This window comes from Dufourea novaeangliae, unplaced genomic scaffold (genome assembly GCF_001272555.1).
Source record: "Dufourea novaeangliae isolate 0120121106 unplaced genomic scaffold, ASM127255v1 scaffold70, whole genome shotgun sequence".
NCBI lineage: Eukaryota > Metazoa > Arthropoda > Insecta > Hymenoptera > Halictidae > Dufourea > Dufourea novaeangliae.
Window position 1 is genome coordinate 359,783 of NW_015373940.1, and position 17,980 is coordinate 377,762.

The window sequence follows — 17,980 nt, forward strand, 5'->3', positions numbered from 1 at the left end:
GAGAAAGAGAGAGAGAGCGTGCAAGAGCGGACAGATAAGTGGGTGGACACGACATGATGCCACACGAGTGGTGGATCGTGCGTACACACACACATACATACACGTACACGCACGCCAGTAAAGGAGAATGGAAGGCGGGGGCGTTCAGTGGGGGGCCTTAATGAGGATGCTGCTGATTATCCAATTCGTAAATTCTCGCTACATTTTGATCGTGCTCGCAGAGCCGCGAGTAACAAGAATTACTGCCCCGATATCTCTGTGCCACCCGATTACACCCGGCCGTTCCTCCGATTTTTCGTGATTTCCAATCCTTTCTTCGTAAACAACCGCGATTTCGTACACTTTCATTATCCTGGGTCTCAACCACGTTTCACAGAGGTATTTTCATTCCTTTCTTTAGTTATTTTTTTGCACCACGCTACATCGAGTAAGTAACGTATAACGAAAATTTGAACATCGAGAAAGAAAAGAGCACTTTAATCTAGACAGAAATCGATGGAATTTTATTCGAAGAATGGATAATAAGAGAGAATTAGGAGTTAATTCAGGGGATAATAACTCTGTCCAATTCCTAAGCTACACATATTCTGAATTGATCGATACAGGATTTCGAAAGGTATTTGTGAATAGAGCACTTCAATAGACGGATACCGGAGACGTCAAAGATTCATTAATCGATATTTTCGTCAACTTCTTAAAAGTAAAGGACCGCGTCGTGGTGCATATTGATTGCATTCACGACGCGCTGCATTGACGCAATTGCACCGTCCAGGCGCTCATTGCCAAGGACAACGCAAGTTCCTTTCTTCGCGGACGCGTCGGGGTCGAGACAATAGCGGTTGTATAATAAAAATACCGCAAACGTGGGCCGCCGATGGCACTCATCCTGCATTAGAATCTTTTTCAACCCGTCGACAGTCACCTTAACCAGAATATAGCTAGTGAAACGTTCAATTCAAAGCTATATAATTGATTAAAAAAAGCTTGAAAATTACTGAAATTCCGATCGTCCACGATCATTTCTATAAAATTTTCATTAAACATCCTGTTTTAATGTTCAGAGAAAAAGGTCTCGATTACTTAAAAGATTTCACGTGTATCACGTGCATTCAAAAACCGCCCAACTCGCGGCCCACAATTAATTGTCAACGGTGGAAAGGCGTTAATTAGAAACGGAGCAGGGAGAGAGAGAGAGAGAGAAAGAGACAGAGAGTCTGGGGTACGTGCGTCGGGGTCCAATTAAAAGATGACGAGGCGTCGCGTCGCGTTTCCACGTCGCGAGTATATACATACATACACGCAAGAATGCCTGAACCCGCGAGATCAGATAGCACGTGGACGTTGGCACCGCGCGTAGGTTACCTTCGGAACGATTCCGATTCGACCGTACCTCTTGCCTCTTGTCTCTATAGGTCACCGTATAAAAGGTACGCCGTGGAGACCACGCGTGGAATTTCTTCTCCCTGGAGAGCTCTCGGAGGGTGGGGGTTCTCGAGTATCGGAGCAGATTGTATGCAAATCACGCGAGGGGACGAAGGCGAATTTTTCGCGAATCATTACACGGTGTCACCCCCTCCGATCGATTACCTCCTGGTGTAAAGTTACGATCGATGGATCCCCGTTCCATTAAGAACTACCAATGCGAAGATTCATAAAGTTTGACGGATAATTTCACATTTCTTCTATGTATCTAGGTAGATGTGTGTATAATTGTAATAAATGTATGTCTGTGTATAATGTAAATAATCCCTTTCGCGATCTCGCTTTAAATTTTGTATGTTTATTATTGCATGTGTTTCGATGAAACGAAATAAAAGTAAGCGAAAAATAAAGGTAAAATTCTCTAGAAAGAGCCTCTAGACTTCGCGCATTTTTTCGTGATCCCTCTCGCGATCTCGCTTTAAATTTTAAAATAGCACAGCGTACGCAACGTCGCGCGAACCGATCCGCCCGATCTAATCGGACAAGTTATACACGAGTAAGTGCTTATGCAGCCACCGCGCTCGTATTATGCAAGCGTCACTCGATGTAAGTGCACCTTTTAGTGTCACAATCCCAACAGTTAACAGGACGACGTTACATCGACCAGCCGGCCCGGGGATCGATCGTGTTTCAACGGGGCTGCCCCCTTTTTGCGAAAAGCTGATTCCAGAATTCTTTCGAACATCCGTACTTTTTTCGGTCATAAACAAAATTCCGCACTGTAATGTCAAAGATGACGAGCTGGTTCGCCCTGTATGTAGTCCAGTAATAATTCCACTTTCCTATTTACATACGTTTGAACGGGCGATCACGTATCTAATTAAATTACAATCTTTCAATTAACGAATAAGGAGTTAATGTTACAAGGCATTGTAAAGTTACAGAATATTTAAAATAAAAATTGTTCAAGGGATATTAAACCTCGACAGACAACGCTTCTATCAAGTTATGAACGTGACGCCCAAAGTATATAATTCCTACGAAACGTCGCAATTTTCTTCGCACAAACCAGCTGACCCCAATACCAGAATTGGACACTATTTTATTCCAATAATACACAGTGAAAACTGACAAACTAAATTTCTATCGTTTATCATTCATTCGAAACTTTTCACGTAGATATTTATCTAATTAATTAATTTGTCAATCACTGCCTAATACTCATGAACTATACACATCGTCCCAGCTTAATCTCTCCCATTCGAATCGAACAGCATGAATAATCAGCAATAAACGTGTATAACTCGATGACACGTATATGAACACAACGAAGACAGTATCAGATCCTCAAACACCCACTGTGTTCTACGCCAATCAACAGAGATTACGATTACGCGGCGTCGTCGTCGCCCGGAAACCTGTTACGTGTTCGAGGCTCGTAACGAGGGCCCCGTGTACACGAGTAAAAAATGCTCGACGAACATGCGGGAAATTCAGTGCGCTCTTCCCCTGTTCTGTCCCCCCTTCCACTAGTGAAACGCGCCATGAATTAACGTAATCAACATAGGGAGGGCCTCGGAACGAGCCCTCCCCCCCTCTTCGCCATAGTCGCTGGGGCACAATAGGTACATATCTCGTAGCGCGTTAAAACTACAATGGCCGCGTACACGGCTAATTGAAACATTTGCCTCGGCGATTACTGGGCCAGCCGGGCTGGTAAACATACGCGGGAGCATGCAATTTTCTCACGCCAACACTCGATAAATACCACACACACTGCCCGCGCGACGAATCGCGACGTTACTGGTGTTTTACTCGACCGGGCGAGTCGTTTCAGACCTTGGGCTCCGACAATTTTGCTTACGGAGGCGGTTCGTGTGAACCACGAGATGCTATGCGGAGCTGACGGTGACTGGAAATCGCTGTTCAAATTCGTCTTTATCGAGATACATAGCACTTTTACTTCAGGACTTGTTGTCAAACCTGTTGAAGATATTTAATATGTAACATTTCGATGTATTTGAAACATGTTTGCTTTATGATATGGACTTGGGATAAGCTTCTTTTGTTTTTGGGTCGTAGTTTTAAACTGATTCCCGTTAGGATGAAGTATCTAATATTACCCCGTACTCCAACTAGCCCATATTTAGACCCTAGCTTGTATTTGGACCACGTGTATTGCAACGAGAAATGTATCGCATCTTCGGTGTGTTCCGTTTCACAAGATTCTGAAATCCGATCCAGCACCTCCAAAGAAAAGCTGGAGGTCTCGTGACTCCCTAGAGAAGCTGGAAACTACAAGGAAAAATTACATTCTCTGTCCCGTCCCACGTCTTCGAACAGCTATACTCAATGGGACACTATACGAGTCGAAGTTCGACGATCACACCCGTTCGTTCTCCATCGCAAGAAGATCTTCGGAAACGGTGATCCATCGCGTTTGATCAACAGTCTAACAAGCAAGAACGACGTCGACACTTGACAAATTTACGACGACTGCAGCAACAAGCGACCAGTGATTTCCAGTTAACCGTAAGCTCTCGAGGCGCCTCGGGGCACAAATGTCCGTGTGGAGAAAAACCGAAAAAAAAACTCACCTAGGGAGCTCTCTGGATCGGACAGGTCGGAAAGTGAGGGCACCTTCCGCATCGAGGTGAACCTGCCGGGGAGGGCAGGCACCAGGCCCTCTTCCTCGGCATCGGAGGCGAGCTCCTGTTTCATCAGCTTCGCCATAACCGTCAACATACCGCCGCCACCGTCGCTAATGCTGCCGCCTCCCAGATAGCTGCCCACGCCTCTAGCATCGCGCTGCAAAGGAAAAAGCACACAATCTTTCAATCCCGCACCACCACCGCGTACATATTCTATTGTGTTGCGGGAGTAGAGACGCAAAAAAAATTATTCGGTAATAGAGGTTTGCTTTTGTTTTTTCTTCTTTTGACGTGGAACACTAGGAGGTAAAGATCGCCATTGACAGTCTCTCGGTGTGTCGTGGTAGCAAACGGATCCATTTCGGTGGCTACGCGCATTGCTCGATGAGATCATCCGCTTTGTTGAACATCACACGGCCGACAAGAACCTTTTCCAAGGAGACGCGATGTCTGTGCTTGGTAGCATTGAACATGCTCTTCGAAAACGTCAGGTAAATGGAGCTTCTATGCGTGGACACCTGGAATTTTATTCCATCGCGAGAAGAAGTATCCAGAGAAACTGGGCAAACTATGTACACCTCGTGTTGTTTAATTTGGAGCAGTGCCTAACACTTTGATGTCGGATGACGTGGTAGTACCTACGTCCTTCTTAAATAAGTACTAGAATGGTAAAAAAAATAGGGAAAAATCGGTTTTCCTATGTGTAAAGTTTTAATAACATTGTGTCAGGTATAAGGGGACCAGAACGAATTTTATATCCGCAGCCGAATGTTTCATCGAACCGAAAGTGCAATAAAGGGAAACTTCATTAAAAGAAGGTCGAGAGGATCGAACACCGAAAGAGGAGATATCGCGATCGCTACGAACCTAGATCAGAGTCGCGTGAGAGGAGACGCGCGGCGGTTCTCGGCGGAGGCATGAATGGACGGTGAACCTGCTGAAGTTGACGTGCCGGAAGGGGAGAAGAGCGGAAAAAGAGCAACGGTTGGAGGGTAGGGGGACAAGGAGAATGGCCAACGGGGGCGACAAAGGGGGGAATGGGTGTGGATAACACAGGAACGGAGGCCAGGAGTAAAAGAGAGAAACTAAATCGGTGAATAAGAAACGGGGGAACGGTAGAAAAGGATAAAAAAGGCAGTCAGAATGAGAGAAAGAGAGATGGATGACCCAGGGGTTCGACGAAGGACGAGAGGGAGAGGAAAGGGTACGAGGGACAAAGACGCTGAAGAAAGCGGAGAAGAGAGAGAGGAGAAACCGCAAACGCGATCGGGACGAAATCAAAGTCGAAAGAAAGAAGACCTGGAGAGGGAAAAGCTATTGCTCGTTCTAAAAATATCGTGCCCTAAGCTAGATCGGACCCGTATAAATTGAAATGAAAGAAAAAAATGTCGGAATAGATATATACAGATACCGCAGAGGGAGCGAGAAATGGAGGTGAAAATCGTGCAAACAAATTTACATCTGGCGAGAAAAGATCGAAAGCAAAAAGGGAGGAAAAGGAGGACGGGGGAACGATCAAGAAAGAAGGATGCATCGGGCCCCAACGCAGCGCGGCGGTGCAGCGACAGCCACGACCGCTTGACCTTCGCGCAGAGGGACCACAAGTTGAATGAAACCGCTGCCACACAAGAGAGTGACGCAACGGTACGCAATGCAACGACAGGGACGCGATGCAACATTCTAACCTCGCCGTACCTACGCTCTCCTCCCCTCTAACCAGTCTAAATCACTCTCTCTCTCGCTCACTCGCTGTCCTTTTACGATCTGCTCTCTCTCCTCTATTTCTTGCTCTTTCCCCTCTAATTCATTCCAGTGTCCCCTTCCGCGCCGCGACCTAACCAGTCCCCACCCTTCCATCGTGAACCTAACCCAGACTACCAGTAGATCGGAGATGGACAAGTCCGTGGCTATCACTCGATCTTCACACTTTTAGAATCTCTGGACGACTTTTTACCGGGAAAATTGTCCAGTCAATTGTATGAAGATTTTGTTCGTGCTCGGGTCACTGGGTTAGATCTACAATAACAGATGTTGTATTCGGGACCATTGGTGGAAAGAGCTGTATAGGAGAGAAACTTGGTGCACAACTGATCTAGATGTACAGGATTAGAAACAGACAGTATTTTGGAGTACCTCGAACAAAATAAATAAAATACTTGGGACTACAACCTGGATTCAGAAAACATACGAATTAAAAGAAGACAAATGTATTGGCTAACTGATAAAAAATCCAAACTCAGTTTAATCCCTGTTATCCCCTGGATTGCTCCCTGGAACTGTAACCGATCGTTAGTGATGACTAAACGATTCGAGTAATGCGAAAAGAAAGTCAATTCCTTGTTAATGGAGGGGCGGCCCTAACCGCCCGATTAAATCGCGGATCGAACAACGGCCCCTCTATAACGCCACGATAATTATTTTCCACTACGTATATCGCCGGTATACGTGCATGCAACACGTGTATGCAGATAACACATAGTTCGTACGGATCGTAAAGTCTTGTCACGCGTTCACGCTCTTCGTCTTTCTCCGCTCGCATCTCGATCTGTTTACCTATCTCTTCCTCTTTCATCATCGGTATTCGAACGATACATCGTCTCGCGCTGCGATTCGTTCCACCACAGCGTTTGGCTACGTGATCGAACGTTCTTGGCCAGGCCACGCTACGAACCAAGCTACCTCCTGAGCTATGCGAGAGCATACGATACCGTCTCTGTAGATCTGCCCAATGTTCGACTGACTTCGACCAGCGACAATTTCACTGTCAGTGTGGTATTAGGTGGGAGGAGGCAATGGAGATCGTGGGATACCAGAAGTGATCATTACAATTTCCGTCAAGTAAACGGTTACACTCGTCAACTTATCGATACTATCAATATTCTATACCATTAGATACTTCACATAATGAAAATTTCATTTCTGTTCTACAGGCAAGACATGGAAAATTCGCCCAGGAGACAACGTACCTACTATCATCTTTTCGTTCAGAAATTTTTTGCTTCGGAAGTCCTTTACTTCAAAAATCTTTTTGCTTCAGTACTCTCTTAGGTCATAAATAATTCGTTTGAGGCTACCACCTGACTAAATCCTCTACACATCGTACATTTAAATATTCCTTTAGGTTCGAAAATTTAAGAGAGCCTACACTCAAGTCATGCAATACCAATCGCGTATGCGATAGAATCGAGAAGGCAGCCCGCCCACGCGCAGCGAGCAGCAGCAACAGCAGCGAATTCGCTCGCTCGCAATCGATGACTGTGCATCGTACTCGCAACTCGCGCCTATATAAATTAATCGTCGTACGAATTGCGGGTGATGCAATCCGTAATGATTTCTCGGAAACGGAGCTCGTCGGCTGGTTTCGTTTCTCGCGTACCTTACTCGCCAAAGCAGCTCGAAATAGCCCGTGATCTTTTGTCCTTACGGTTGCGTATCGGGACGTCTTATCGGGCATATTTGGAACAACGAGGATCGATCGTAATTCGATCTTTGTAATAACAGACGGGTACACTTGTATCTGGCAGCAAGGAAAGGTACAATCCAAACAGACAACGATCAAACCCTAAAAATGAAAGAACGAAGTTATACATACAATAATATTAGTCTTTCGTTGATTCGACATCAATCATTTTGGATTTACTTTCAGTCGAGAATAGAATGATCGCTGTTCCCGTAATCCATGACAATAATCACGTCTATCGTAAGAACAAGCACGGACTATTTAAAGCGAGAAACGTAAGAACGAAAAGCGTTAAGCTCCAATTTTTATTCATAAAGTCTGTTCTTTCGACATCTCGCCGCGGCCCCGACTTCGTATATACTATGTATATCCATATGAACGAACTTGGACGAGGCATTATGCTCGTTCTGAAACGGACTCCGGCCGTTCTCTGAATGAATGAGTAACAGGGGCCCTTGTGTACGAGAGATAGAGAGAATCGTCAAAAGATCACAAGGGAACTGAGAAAGAGGAGAGACACGAAGCCGAGGCTTGTGTGCGCGGAACGAAGAGACAGCAGAAAGAGAGAGACCACGTCGAGAGAGACGCCCTTGAAAGGAAGAAACGAAAAGAAGCTATTAGCACGCGTTTTCTCATGCCGGCACAGTTCGTTGCTATTTTTACTAACCCTGTTTTGTTCCTGCTTTCTTCTCGTCCCTCTTACGTTCTCTTGATTATACACTCTTTGTGGCCCTCCGAGGGGGGTTATTACCTTGCAACACTTCGTGTCGAAGATTCGGCCCCTAAGTGACCACCATCGAACCATCATTCAGACTCTCAAAGATCCTCGATTGATAGTTCAATTTTCGTTTGGAAAACAATAAAAAGAACACGGTCTCCAAGAAACCTCCAAGTGTCCTGTATCTCTTCGAACTCGCGATCCAAATGAATCGATCGTTACCGTTTCCGCTTGGAGAACAGTTTCGTCGTAGCAATGAAAATCGTCGAGAACTGGGGTGGATACGGTTCTCCAACGTCGTAAAAATTTCAGAAAGATATTCCCATCGCGCATGGCTGTCGCATTAAAAATGAAACAGCGAAACCCGCCGAAATAAAAAGAAGGAAAACGCGACGAAGGGAGTTCCGAACGGGTTCAACGAGAGCAAATGGGCAGGGATTGTTTCGTAGTGCCGGGCGATAAAAATAGATTTTTCAACCGGAGTTCCCGGTAAATGGTCCTTTCAGACATGTAGATCTATTTGAGAGGAGATGCATGCGCGCGATCCGAGAATATTTTTCCTCGAGATTCAGAACTGTTTTCAGCTGAAAATCACCGGGGAATTCATCGTCACTGGCTTTCAAATTATACTCGCTATTCGTGACCATGGAGCCAAGATTATTGAAGATATTTCGAATTTTCGAAACGATCACCGGTTGCGACGACGAATCGTGAAATTATTCTAACTCCCGTTCCTGAGACGATATCGACACAACCGTCGAAATTAATTCGAATGAAACACGAACGAACCCGACAGGTCGAAATCCGCGACAGGTTGACAGCTAGATCACGAATTGAAGAACCGACGACGAGCCGCGTAATTATCAATGTGGAAGACGGAATAGGTAATGATTAAAAAAAAATCAGAATCGACCGTGTGGATATCGAAACGCGAGTAATTTCCGTTCAGAAGCCTCTTGGATCACGTTGGACGAACGTGAAGTATTATACATATATATGTACATCGATTCTTCTCAGACTATCTCAAGGTTAAAACCGCGATATCAATCGAAGATAGCCGATTTTTGAATGAACAAGCAGCCAACAGTGTGTTGTATCGTGTAGAGACCGTCGAAAGCAGATGTGGGATTTTAACGCTCGAGACCATGAATGAACGTAATATGTGGATTCTCTTAGACCGAATGTCGCCTGGTGCACGCGCACGTACACGAAAGAATCGCATCGATAAGATAAACTTCGAACGAGGAGGCATCGAGCATTGCAATTTTCAATCGCGAAACACATGCTTAATACAGCCGATTAAGCGTTTCGTTTATCGACGGCAACTTGTTATTCTTTTTTTTTTAATGGTTCCATTGCCAATAGAAACTCGTGGAACAACGTGTAAAAGAAACTGCAATTATCGTTAACAAAAATCTTTATCCGTTTCCCTATAACGATTTAAAGTCTCAGCTGTTCCAGACGGTCTCCTTGGTACATATTCACGAACGTGTCTGGTCCACTGAAGAATTCACCGGTTAATTATGCGATATTCTCTAATCAAGACAGTGAAGCTAGTCCATTATTTGAGCTACGCTTGTCAAAGAGAGGAACCGACTTAGCTCGTGTTCTTCGTCCGCGAGGATTCCGCGATCGTCGGCCTTCAGCCTGGAAAATTCGATGAACTTCACCGATAAGAGTGACGACAACAACCCACGATCAATGGGAGAAGACTGTGTAACGTGACGTCCGCCATTCATCTATTCGCCCATCTATTTATACACGTCGATCATTTTTATCTCCGATGAATGACACAGAAGAGACGCACGATTGAAAAGTTTTCCGCTAGATCGGCCTGGTCACAACCATATATACCATATATAAAGGGAATTATTTAAGCCAAAAAGGTTACCACCGTGTGTGTTATATACAGAGGGTGATTCATAAATACGTGTCGATACTGCAAGGGGTAAATCTGGACATTAATACAAGTAAAAAACCTCACGTGAACGTATGTCCTATATACTTTAGTTTTCGACTTATGGATGATTAAAAAAAATGTTGGAAATGCCCGCCCTGTGTCTCATCATAAGCTACTAAAATTAAAAACTATTGTGTATTCAGAAGTGGCAAGCACTTTGAATATTTTCTTTAATAATCAATGACTCGAAAACTAAAGTATGTAGAACCTATGGTAAGTATTGACATGCATTCATAAACCAACCTGTATGTAATGTATATTTAGAACTTTCTGAATCATGGTCGCATTAACGCATACTCGATCCACCACCGTAACAAAAATACAAATCGATACTATCGAACCGGTAAAATTGGACTCTCCTCGCGGATCAAAAAGTAGATCTTCCGATCAGAGAATGAAATTATAACGTAAAATAGAACTCACTCGGTCAATGGAACGATGCGATACATGGAATTGAAGCTGCGGGAGTAGAGCAAAGTGTATCGCGATCCATGGTCGAAGAGAGAGAGTACGGTTTTTCGGCGGAGTTCTGCGGAGGACTTCCGGTAGAGAAACTGAGAGCACCACCAGGCCCAAGTGGCCAGTTCCTGCGCGCCCGGGCAAACAACAGCTGTCCTGCTTTCCTCTTATTAATATTCATCGACAGATGGCCGTGAGTCAGAGAAAGAGCGAAAAAATTGAGACTACTTTCGGTAAAATTCGTTGACACAGAGATTACACTATGCTGGTGTTGTTGCTGCTGCTGCTTGGACGGTTCGCGTGAACGTTCGCACAGGAAGTGCCAGCGTGAAACGACGGCTCTGGGATAATTGCGGGGCCTGTGTACACGTGGAACGTTGCAGTGCCCCGTGTGCTCCGAAGATTTACGGCCCGAGGAGAATGAAAAGAGAAGAAAAAAATGCAACGAAGAGGAAGGTGGAACCCGTGACTTTACGACGATAACTAATTTTTAATTTTACAACGCGCGTACGATGACGACGACGCGACTATTTGAAGATCGTAACTGTCTCCATGTGGTCGGAGAGCATCAACGGGTCTGGAAAGCCTAATCGTTACAACACGATCGAACGAACGAACCATCGAGAGACGCTCGTTCAGTCAGGGGAGAAAACAAGCGTAATCGGTATGCAGCGGGAAGCTAGGAAAGGAAACGGATGCACCACGCCCGAATCGTTTAATCCTGAATCGATGCCTAACGAACCGCCACCGTTTCAATCCCTAATTGCTCCCGGACTGGGCCCCTATCTCTGTCATCAATCAGATTCGAAACCGTTCCTATATTACTTCCTTCTACCCGAGCACACTGGTTCGCGTTCTCTGCAAACAGTCGTTCCGATTCGAGAAAAGGTGGTGACACTGTCTCTGGATAAATCAATCTCTCCACGGGACGATATTCATTAACCTTTAAAGAGTACCGGTCAGATACTTCCGTGACTTTTTATATTTTCCAGTTAGAACTATTATGTATTTGTTATAGTGGTATACTACGACAAATAAACGACCCCTCTGCAGCCTAAAAATATGCTTCTCGTCCCTCTACAGGTCTAATCCCGCTGCAGAATAGAAATAGTGTCTTCGAAGCGATTTCTATGTTCCATCACTTATCTACTACCTTCAATAATCTTCCCTAACTTCACCGAACCCAGCACTTCATCTTCAATACTCCATCAATCCCACTTCTTTAAGAGGTGTTCTCCATTCAACAATCCATAACGCAACCGTTCTCCTCCTCCTTCCGTCACTTTCCATCGCATTAAATCTTCCAAGAGAGAAGGAACAATAAAGAGGAACGAAATATCGTCCTAAAAAATTGACTTTGTTAAGGAACGCATCATCGCGAGATTCTTCAGTTCAATTAACGTATGCGCACTATGTGCTGTGTCCTCCAGTGAATTACATAACGATGTTATTCCCTTGTCAACCCTCCAATTAATGGAAAGATGCAAAGCAGGCGTGCGTTGGTGTAAGAGAAAGGGAGAGAGAGGGATAGAGACGGATACCGACGCAGCGGCCGCTAGAAAACGTGTGACGTAGTTGAGGCAACGGTGCATCCGACTAGAACGAGCGGCGCATGCAGAAGCTCCACGACCGCACCACGCGAGAAGGGATGCTATTTCTGGCTACTTAGATTTCTCTCCTTTCTCTCCTTCTCCCCCCGAGAGACCGGCTACCGTGCACACACGCGTGTATACACGGTTCTCCCCACCCCCGTGTGCTTCTCTCCCTTCTGCCCATCCCGTTCCTTTCTTTAACGAACCCGACTTTCCGTTTCTTCGATGTCCCTTTCGCTTTCGAACGATATCGCGTATTATATGTACCACCAGCACCGCCACCTTCGTCTGTTAACCGGAAACGACTTCCTTTTCGGATCGTATCCGCATCTCCAGGTCCAATCTGCAAAATGTCAACTGAGTGGTAGATCTTGAAGAACTTCTGAACACGACGAAACTGTTGAAACTCCGCGATCCAATTAGAGGGTGATTAGCTTTTTGTATTCACTTGTAGATGATTGTACGCATTCTTTGTGAACTTGATTATCCTAAATCGAACAGCGATATCCACGACGATAAAGGATACTTCCTCTGTCCTCGATTAACACGAGTATCTTCCGTGCTCATATCTAGCCCGTCATTTCTATTAGTTATGTGTTATGATTAGAGCAACATTTCGCCCGTCTGCGCCTCGAGGGAGTCTCGCAGAGAGGTTCAAGGAAGAATGGTATGGTGATAAAACAGCAAGAAAGAAGACGAGTGAAGAGAGAGAGAGAGAGAGAGAGAGAGAGAGAGAGAGAGAGAGATAGAGGCAGACAAAGAGGAGGAACGGATGGTCCGAGGCGAGGGAGTGAAACGTAAAGGAACAAGAGGACACGGAGGGGCGTGCGAGAAATGGGAAGGGGTCACGAGGAGGGCAGAGTTCTGGAGAAGGAGACAGAGAGAAAGAGAGAACGTTAGAAGCATTAGACGGGTGACCACGTGAGGTCAGAGGGAAACCGTAGAGGGGGGACGATGGTGAACGAGCCGTCTGGGCTCTACGTTCATTCATGAAACGAAGCCGGAGAGCAACGAGGAGAAGAGCGAATTGTAACTCTGGCACTCGTACAATAGCGACCACTGCCAACCCGGTTGCCAACGTCAACTTATCCACCGCAAAAATAGAGGAAGATCGGCCTATTTCGAACGAACCGGTTATGTCGCTAACGGACCACTGGTCTGGGGTAATTAACGATATTCAGAAAGGATAAGAACTGGTCCTGATTTGACCGTCTTTACCAAATTCAAATGGACACCAATGCGACTCCTCCCCTAAGGATCTGATAGAAGTACATATCGAAGTCCCTGAACAATTGCTTAAAGACTGTTTGATGTTACGGCCAAATACCAAAGAGTGATGTAAATAGTTTCTCGTTGTTTACACGACTGAAAGCAAGGAGTGTTGTAAATAGTTTCTCTTTGGTTACACGACTGATTATAATTTTCAACGGACTCCACAAGGAGAGTCATTTACCCAGTTAAATCCTGAAAGATTCCAGTACGCTCGTAGCTTATGGTTCTAAGAATATTAATTTGCAACGCGTTCGGTCTTAAGCGATACCGCTCGAGAAAGATAAAAGATCCGGTAACACAATTGTACAATGCCGAGAGCTGCCAGAAGGAATACAAGAGATCCTTGAAAATAACCAGCGCGCTGCTAGAGAAACTTTTCGTCGCGAAACAGCTCTCTTTCGAAATTGCCTGGCCCGCTTTAAAATTATATCCCGGTGCAATTACGTGTATGTCACCTGTGGGATCGTTCGGTTATATTTAACTCGATACTCGGGTCTTCCTTCCTGCTGTTCCACTGACACGATCAAAACAGTTGTCCACTGACCTTGATGGATCTGTGATCAATCGGGTAGCCCTTCCTGGTGCCAGGACTCTCCTCGTAGAAGTCCTGTTCCTCGTCCCCGTAGTCGTACAGGGATTCCATATCCATTTTGGCTGCAAAGAAACCGTGAAGTGAGCATAAAACGAATACTCTGAAAAACTTTTATATAGAATATATTCGAAAAGTTCAACACGAAGATCGGTGTGAAATTTTTAACAAAATTGAATTGTCGAGACCCCGTTGTGCATCGGGAATTAAATCGCGTGCCTTGGACAAAATCACAAGTGTCCCTCCCTTGTATGAAGCCCCGTGCTGGTACCCGCTCCTAAATAAATTCGTTCGTCCCCATACGAGAGATTATGCCGCTGCATTCGCCAGGCATTTTTGTTTGATTCGCGGTTGTAAATCCGTTATTTAGACCGGTGGCGGGGCACGTGAAAAACATAACTTTCGACTTGGACGGTTAACAGCGCGCGGTCGCGAGCCGCTTTAAAAACAGACGTTCAACGAACCACGTTTCTGAGCCCCGGGGTCTGGAGATGGTAAATCACCGCCTCCACCCCCTTCCCTTTTTATTTGCAATCTGTGGCAGTAAATTCTCGTCCACATGACGCACCTAACTACGCCGCGACCAGCCTTTCCCTCTTTTCCTTCTGGACGAAAACGCGTGAAACTTCAGGTCCTCTAAACTTTCCAAGATGGTGACCGAACATCTCGAAGCCTAAACCTACTACACTGGATATGATCGAGAAGGATCTTAGCAGTTACCGAAGATTTTCCATCGATTATACCGGATATTCTGTTTTCGTGAAACACGCAAGTGCAATTTCGTAGAAGTTTCAAGTGTAAGGGGATGCGAAAGAACCGTGGCCACATCACACAGCGTATATACACGTAGGAGGTTTTCGAACCCTGGTTTCTACCAAGATCAGGTTACTCCGGCTGGAAGCCCGAACGACAGATGGTAGGTGGAAAAGTGCTCGAGCACCGCCATCGACTCTCACGGCTCTTTAGACGCGGACGAAATCTGCCTCGGTACAAAGCGTTTCAAAATTCTGGTTTTTAACCCTCTCGTCCGTGCAAGGTGTCCGTCTTCCCTATGGGAAAGCAATAGTATAGCATATATCCCTTCAACCCACAGAACGGAAAAGGTGTTCTCGAACTAAATACAACGGACCGACGACTTTATCGAGGAAATAATAGACTCTGAGATCCAAAAGTCTACGCATCCTTTCCAACGCAGAAAATCCTTCCGTTGCGGTACGTCTTTCGTGCTAAAATACATAAAATAACATCTCCTTAATTGTTTTGTTCCTCTACCGCGAATTCGGCAAACTACCGGGAAGCATTTATCGATAAGACCGATCGGCACGGCTCCCAGAGGCTGCGATACAAAATAATCTGAAGGTCGTAAGAAGACAAGCTGATCGAAAACACGAACGGACCGAGAGATCGCAGTTCCGCTCCCCCATAGCGTTGTTTTGATCGAGACATTAACAATACATACACGATATTGCCTCTCGGTTTGCGATCGTGCAGATAACAAAATTCTTATCGTCAAGCAGATGGATATCGATTTGACTCGACAAAAGAAACACATCTGATTCGCTTATCATAAAGAGAGCTTTCGGAAAACTACACACCACAATGATTTGTCGAAATAACATAGGGTAAAATACCTCGAGGGGGAAGGAAGATACTAAGTGATACGGTTTCGCGAGACCCGGCTTTTCACCTGATAAACAAAAAAACAGACATATCTCTACACTCGTCTCATATATCTGCGATATTCACCTTCAAGGCACAACATTACCTATTATCCGATTGTCCGTTTGTGACACGAGAAATCAATTTATCGGGCGACATTAGGACACATAGCCAGACTGATTTAACTGACGTTAATTATGGATGCACCGTAAGGGAGTTCTGCGCATTTCTCATTTTCAGTGATTAACTAACTAATCGAATTGTCCTCGATTTCCTAAAAGTTCGTTCACTCTATCTGGATAAGTAATTTCACTAGATAATTAATATGTACATTGGATTTTTGATTCTCCAATCAGATACCTGTTAAAGAAGTCAACACGACCCGAACGTTATACCTTTTCGTGGGACGGTTTTCACGGATTCTATCTTTGAAATCTGTAGACCTGTCGGAAGGGAAAACGACGATAGGCTTTTAAAGTGCCCAGTCGACTTCCGCGCAAATACGAGGCTGGCAGCAGTCTCCACTCGGCCGCGTCTACCTGCATTTCCGTGCAACGAAAGCGAAAGAAAAGATCACTCGATACGGAGGGGTAAAGTCGTAACGCTCCTGGTTTGTTTCACTCCACGAGTTTTCTGACCGGCATAACGAGGACATGAGAGGCAACTAAACGCTCGACAACCATTAGACGAGTCAGCGGCCTCAACAGTTCTTTTCTGCCTATAAATCGGAAAACAAAGACGAAAAAAGGTGGAAGAAGAAACGTAACTTGTAGGAAAATACAGATAGCTTCGGTATACACAGTATAGTCGAGAACAAAGATATACACACTTGATGTTCTTACCACAGCCTGATGATTGCAAAATGAATTCCTCGAAAATATAAGATTCTACCCTGGACGTAGTCCAAAATACTACAGTTCGGAACTGACATAAAGACTTTTCAAAAACTTATTTGCAACTTAATTTCCATCGATCTAATACCGAGCCTGAAGAGGACATTTCCGATAAAATAGCTGAATTTGAATAAGGTTAACTTAAAATTTCTGTATACCGTTCTCCACGAAGTATTCTGTCCCGAAGCTGCCACGGTTTCCGATTCGTTTTTCTGAGACACCGTCTACAAACTGGCCTGTCCTTCGAGGAGTTCAAGTGTCTATTGTTTCAACTCAGTCGAGAGAGCAATATAATATCTTTCGAGGAGCTGCCGCTGTAGTTTCCAGATGCGGGCAGACGTTCCTTTGGGTCGCGGGATGCACAGACCCGTATGGAAGGCCCGGCAACCCACGATGAACCCATATGGAGAAAAATCTGGATGTGCCCTTGACTTCCGAACTCATTAAAACCGACCAGCTTCTTTCTTCCTAAACTGTAATTTCGTCAACGTCTTTCACCAACTTCTCCGATCCTTGGAAAGGGACGCTACCTGCCAGAGAGCTCGAATTTTAAACACGTAACGTTCAGATCTGTACACTTGCGATTATCGAAAGATCTTCAACTCGAACAAGAGTAAGTACATACATTGAACGATTCATCGTACATGTATCGATCGACGAATCGACCGTTAGAAAAAATCGAGCATTCATCTCGAATTGACTAACCTCTTAATGCGTTTCTCTTTCTTTTCGTATAAACAAAGTGGTTTCACCTTAACACGAATCGTCTCGTCTTTCGAAAGCGATCAACGGTTTTCTTTCCTATCTTTCTCGCGCGTCCGCACCTTCGCTTTATCTTCTGTTCTCTCTCCGTCTTTTTCTTCTCGTCCATTCTTTCTCCATCACGATGTCAGGACGTTCGTGCAGCTTTGTCATCACGGTGTGTCTTCTGGCCTTTGATATTTGTCGCGTCTTTGGCAAGAGAAGAAACAGCCAGGAAGACAAACGAGGGAAGCATGGTAGGTCGCGACGTTGCCATGCCGCGCTCCCTGAGATCCGAGAAAGTGTACAAAAACCATTCGACCCGCCAACACCGAGGGCATCGCGTTCCTTTTTTAAATTGCCAGGCTATCCATCCCATCCCCTCGTGTACGCTCAACTTATACACACACTGTCTAACGCACTGTGGCCCTCTTGCTCCCGCGCATGCATCTCCTGTCTCGTTCTTTCCCCCTTTTTCTCTCGTCTCTTCGTATGCGTTTCGAATATACGGTTCGACAGAAATATTACCTACGCGCGTTACCCGCGAAATATGTTACGCAGACA

At 45.2% G+C, this 17,980-nt stretch overlaps 1 protein-coding gene across 1 annotated transcript in view; it reads right to left on the reverse strand.

The window, feature by feature from the left end:
- Positions 1-17,980, reverse strand: part of LOC107185643 (ETS-like protein pointed) — a 125,228-nt gene that overhangs the window by 105,653 nt on the left and 1,595 nt on the right. The window contains exons 2-3 of the mRNA XM_015573377.1: positions 14,079-14,188; positions 4,020-4,230 (exon numbers count right to left, since the gene is read on the reverse strand). Of these exons, the coding sequence (XP_015428863.1) occupies positions 4,020-4,230; positions 14,079-14,183 (316 nt within the window). The 5' untranslated portion in view covers positions 14,184-14,188. The remainder of the gene's footprint in view (positions 1-4,019; positions 4,231-14,078; positions 14,189-17,980) is intronic.